Below are 5,817 nucleotides of genomic sequence, written 5' to 3'. Positions count from 1 at the left end.
CCCCCCCCCCCAATTCTCCGACATCTACCGGGTACCATCGTTGCCGCCGCCACCACCTCGACCTAACAGCCACCTCCACCGGCACCACCTCCAGCTCTTCTCCAGCATCGCCGACCGACCACTACCATCGGCCCACCACCATGGAAACCGACCAGTGCGCATTCTGACTTCAGTCCGGTGGAAGGTCTCAACCTGCCTAGATCGGCGCACAAGCAGGTGTCGAATCTATTCGTACCGGTCGTTGTTGCCAGCCGCGTTCGTATCGCATCCTCCCGTTCATCGTGGATCCTCTGAGGTCGCGGCGAGGACGCGGTGCCGTATCGAGGACACAGAGTGACAGAGCGAAGCCCGAAACGCCGCGAACGAGAGTGTCGTCGTCGAGAGGGTTGCGTTGGCGGGGCCGAGCCGGGATTTATGGAACCACCCCATGGATAGTAACATGTCAACTGCCGCCTTCATGCACCGGTATGGGAAAAAAGGCATTAGATCGATACGCACGAGTCGCATATACGCTTATACACCTACGCATATAGACACCGTGAAACGCCCGCGCTTCTCCCCTATTCGTGTCGTCGTCCCATTGGGGTTTCTCGTGGTCTCTCATTCGAAAAGCCGCCTTCGTGACCGATCGATGAGTTCGTTGCTATGTCGTGCGCTGATAGAGGCGCGTGGCCTTCGTTTCATACAATCGTCAAAATATCAGGGTACGGATATGTTGAAAAATCGCGCACGAATAAATCGACACAAATAAATCAATATTATGTCGATGAATAAATATTATGTACAATCGACATGTTTAATCGATTCTAAAATATTTTGCGATATAATCTTGCGTGTGCATGCAGCATGTATCTGATTGCGAGAAAAATTTTACGTTAACGCCCGTGCGGAAGTACAGGTTAATTGGATCTCTTATCACAAACATGAGAAAATCAATGCTTTGTTCGGAATAATCGATAGATCTACGAATAGATTATGAAAAGAGTTATGTGCTTAAGAAAGAAATTTCATAACAATGAGATTTGTTGCTTCATGAGAATTGCGCGAAGAGAACGATCGGCATTCAAAACCGTCCGGATTCGTGATCGTTCTATTCTCGATCGATGCCATAAAATAAAAAAAATAAAAAAATGTAAAGTCTCTCTTCTCTCTTTTCCGTATTCTTTTTTATATAAAAAATATCAGTTTCATATGTCATTTTTTCACATTTGGTGAACATTTATATTTATAAAATATCCATAAATTTTATACGCGCGATAAATAGCAATAGAATAAATTGCACGCGTATATATGCTATGAAACAGTTCACAGCGAATTTTATACGTGTCAGACGTGTGTAACGTCTTCGATAAAGGCACGACACAATTCTCTATTCGATCGTCGAAGCGTGGAAGATTCTCGAGAATCCAGTCGCGGTAATCGTATGCAGTTGCACGGCGGCAACGGCGGAGGCTACTTAGACGGCATTCCATTAACCTGCATTTTCACAGAGACAGGCGCGTCACCTGTTCGGTTTCCCCGGGAACACGCGACACGACATGTCGAATCGGACCAGCCCGGTTTCCTTGAACCTGCGGATACCGCAGCCATTGACCGCGCGCGCGGCCGGCTCTCGCGTCTCGCCTCGTCCCCGTGACGAAAGGCCCTAAGTGCGCGACGCTCTCTTTCTCTCTTCCTCTCCCTCCTTCTCTTTCTCCGTCCCCCACCTTCGTGCGATCTCTTTCTCATCTCCTCGGATAGCATGCGGACAGATCCGCTTCTTTGACGATCTTGTGCTAAAACGCTAATTACGCCTCTCGAGACGATATGCTGAACCTTTTTTTGTGATTTATAACATTGATAAAAATGTACAGACGTTCGATAATATTGCAACATACACGATTGGTGATTACAATAATTATCAAACAAATTTTGCAATTATAATTATTAATTATAAAATTATTCATCTCTTTCAAGCCTGTTCCGCTTTATGTTTCGATGGCTGCGATTCTAACAACGTATCTCGCGCAGGAAAATGCTAAGGAACGCGAGCTCGCATACGTGTCCAACGAGAGTTACGCGAAACGTAAAACGAGCATCGAAAGAGAGAGGAAAGATATATCCCCGCGGGGGATATATTTTATCAATGCTGGCGGTGCATAAATCCCTTTTCCCTACCGGACCCGCGCTCTCTCTCTTTCTCTCGCTCCGCATTAATTCCGGTCGCGTAACCCTCCTTCCATCTTTCCAGCCCTCACCGCGCGTCCAAGTGCATCCCTATGTTCGAATCTCGAGGAGGCAGGCGACCGATCGGTCTGTGCGAACTCGAACAAAAGCGAACGGCAATCGATACATCTCTCGGCTAGGCACGTATATCCTGCGGCTATCGGATGACACGGTGTCGATGGACGAGGAAAGGATTCTATATGTCGAGTAACGATTGCCACACGCAATGAACGGTCGCAATTGCGATCGCGATTCGCGAATCCTCAGCGGATGGACGATCAGCATGATAAAAAAGAAACGGTCAGACACGTCCGAGCGAAATTGCGAAAGCGATTTGCGACCATGTAAATTACAACGCCGCTACGGAGAATCGCCGCTCGTATAGCACACATATCCCCAATACATATTCTCAAACATCCATGAAGTATCCTAATTTACAACAGAGATATGAAGAAAATTTTTGAATACGTTTAAAATGTTTATATAGAAAAATAAAAAAAAAAACGTCAAGAGCATTATTATCCGTCCATGACAAAAAAATTCAGGCAAAGAATAAAAATGAAGCGATGGTTGGAAAAAGTAATCCAGTGAATAAAAATTCTGTTTTTTTTTAGAGAAACACACATGTATATAAAGATTCTATCTTATTTTTTTTTGTAAAGTAATTACAATTCTATTAACAATTATAATTGCGCGTAAAAATAGTTAAAGTAAATTAAAAACTTTATTAACAAACTCTGAAACGAGCTTTTTTTCCACTCAGGTGCCTTTTTTCCAGCATCGTCTTTGTTTCAATTATGCAACGTTCGCCCTGCTACGCAGCGAGTACCGCAGTCCGCAGCGTTAAACTGGAGCAGCGCTCGCGCGGAAAACCATGCGGAAAAAGAGGATTTTCTCTCCCCGATCCGACAACCGGTCGTACTCTCTAGCTCGGCTAGAGAGATAAGCGCGTGTGACACTTCGCCACGAGAGAAAGAATAAGGTCGTCAGAGAGTCGTTGGTGCTCGCATTAGATTCGCGCGCTAAAAATGCATTCATGCTCGCGCGATGCGCTCGCGATAGGTGTTTGATGTGTACATTGTTGATCGTTTATACGTGGGTATCCGTAACAGAACGGACAGTCCGGTAACAGAGAACTCGATGCAGAGTGAAACTCGCGAGCAAGGTTTCCTATAGAGTTACACACAGCCGTCATTGCGAGAAAACGGGGAGAATTCCCCTACCTCGCACGTGTTTACTATCACGCCAAAACTCGTTTCACCTGGTCGTTGAACGATATCGATTACCGGCGTCGACGACTCGGGCGTTTACCCGGAAGAATCAACGGCCGGAAGTTCGTCGGCGAACTTCGCTTCTGAATCCGATAATTATCGCCGGGTCTCGCCCTCGTTGCCTTCTTTTCCCGTAATGACTTCCGGTAATATCGAGAACTTACGTGATCGACATTTTAAATTCAATCTAAAGAACAATTCATTTATATCGGCGAGAATTTTGTTGGAAACAAATAGTTTTTTTTAGCCTGGTTATGTATGTAAAAATTAACTATCGGCTTGAGCCGAACGAGATTTATGTCTCAAAAAAATTGACAAAATGTGTTCTTTCCATGCGCAGACTTTAACTAACATACATTCGTGATCGTCATCGGGTAAAATCTCAAAGGATTAATGCCAAAACGATAACCCGCGGCAGGATCACGCTAGGCGTGTTTCACTACTTACGTCAGCATATCACATCCTTGTTGCTCTTAGAACAATACTCTTTGCATTCGCCGCGTTATAGAACGCGGAAGATCGATGGTACGAAAGGGATCCATAAACATCGAAGAAAGAGAAAGAGATGGAGAGAGAGCGCGCAATATTCTAGCATGCACGAGAGACGCATCTCAAAGTCTCTCCGGCAATCGTTTCGTAGAAAACATGCGACTTGCAGCTAAGAAGATTTCCTGTCGAATAACAGTTAGATATATCGCGGAATATTTATTAATTCCGTATCACGAAATGATTTACGGAGGGCAGCTCCGTGATTGAACATGCGAATGTCTTCTAGTACTTCGAAAAATGAAATTTTACGAGAGTTGAAAAGCCTTGACAGAGAACTTGCATATTAATTTTCAAAACACAATCGTTTCTTCTCGTCTATTATTTTTTATCATTTAACGATTCTAAAAATGTGTAATTTATAAATTTTCAGTAATTCAAAACATCCTTAATGCTTCGTATTTCCGTCACGCTTGACTCGATCGATGTAATCTCTCGATCGAGTAAAGTAGGTCTAGCCACACATACGGTGCACACGAGCTGCATCTAGCTATATAGATTCAACACTCAACTAGAGCTAAAGCTAGAGCCGAGTCTACTCCTAGTGTTATCGGTCGCAGAGGTTCGCTCAACGCGAACCCGGAAGATCGCGTTAAGAGGAAGTCGAGAGAAACCGGGTAAAACGCTCAATCACTTTGGGGCCCCGATTTTGCAAAGGAGATCCAGCATCGCAATTTCTTCTCGACCGACTTCGATTCGCTTTTCGAGGAATTATTAATGACGATCCCTGAGGCTGAAACACTTCCTGTCCATGAAACCTCTCATCTTCGTTCGGAAGTGGCCCCCTTTCGAGACAATTCCGTTCCCTTCTTGTTTATCTTAATATATATAAATTTCATTTTTTTATTAATTTTGCCGTAATTATGTAAATTGCTGAGCGATACATGACGGTAAAATAAAAACACAAATAATTTTACGGTAAAATTTTACTTATTACAAAATATTGCTTTGGTTTTAACGGTTGTTAACGTAGTCGAAACGCTTTTTATATTTTCTGACGTGACACAGAACGTTTATTAATTATTAATTGATTCGGAACAATCGGTTTTCACTAGAATGTTTAGCGAATCGTTTTATATATAATGTAAATGACTATAATGATACTTTTACTTCCCTTCCTTAAGTATGGAACATATGTATATATGTATGTATATTTTCGCTTTTACTTTTAAATAATACTTTGCTACACATGCCAACGAAAAAGAAAGTTAACATTCATCGAGATTCTATCAGGGAAAATTATTCATGATGTTAATTTTTTATCATCATGTTCATCGAAGAAAATCGTGTGAATATTATTTCCTGCGTAAAGTTTATAAATAAATATTAATATAACTAAAAAATATTATAATTATAAATCAAATTAAAGAAATATATGACGGGGGAGAGTCTCTCTCGTGCTACTTCTCTTTTATGTAAAAACTATTCGGTTAATGCATGCGAATCACTCGGTACAATATCTGTGAAATTTAAAATGTAAATCAATGAAACGCATTTGTAATTGAGTATTTAAGTGTAAATTTTTATCTTTCCACGTTTTTTGCGCGTTTCTTATGAATACGTTTGCAAAACTTTGGATATTAAACAGAAACATTATTTCACGTTGTTTTGCGTATTTAAAACATTTTCCATTATTGTTTTATTTCTTATTTTATATATATATATTGTCGCTTTCATTATTTAAATGTACTATAAATGTACTATCTTTTCCATCCATTTAAATTGAAAATTGGCTCGCAAAGTTCGACGTGCCGATCGCTCGTTGGCGACGAATTAGCATTCATCGATTCGACAA

At 41.9% G+C, this 5,817-nt stretch overlaps 1 protein-coding gene across 1 annotated transcript in view; it reads left to right on the top strand.

Moving 5' to 3' along the window:
- Positions 1-138: 138 nt before the first annotated feature.
- Positions 139-5,817, top strand: part of LOC115242527 — a 42,296-nt gene continuing 36,617 nt past the window's right edge. Inside the window, 1 exon segment of the mRNA XM_029818909.1 lies at positions 139-465. Coding sequence (XP_029674769.1) covers positions 428-465 — 38 coding nt within the window. The 5' untranslated portion in view covers positions 139-427.

This window comes from Formica exsecta, unplaced genomic scaffold (genome assembly GCF_003651465.1).
Source record: "Formica exsecta isolate Colony F162 unplaced genomic scaffold, ASM365146v1 scaffold60, whole genome shotgun sequence".
Lineage (NCBI taxonomy): Eukaryota > Metazoa > Arthropoda > Insecta > Hymenoptera > Formicidae > Formica > Formica exsecta.
The sequence above is the reverse complement of the archived record's forward strand: the minus strand, read 5'-3'. Positions and strand labels throughout refer to the sequence as shown.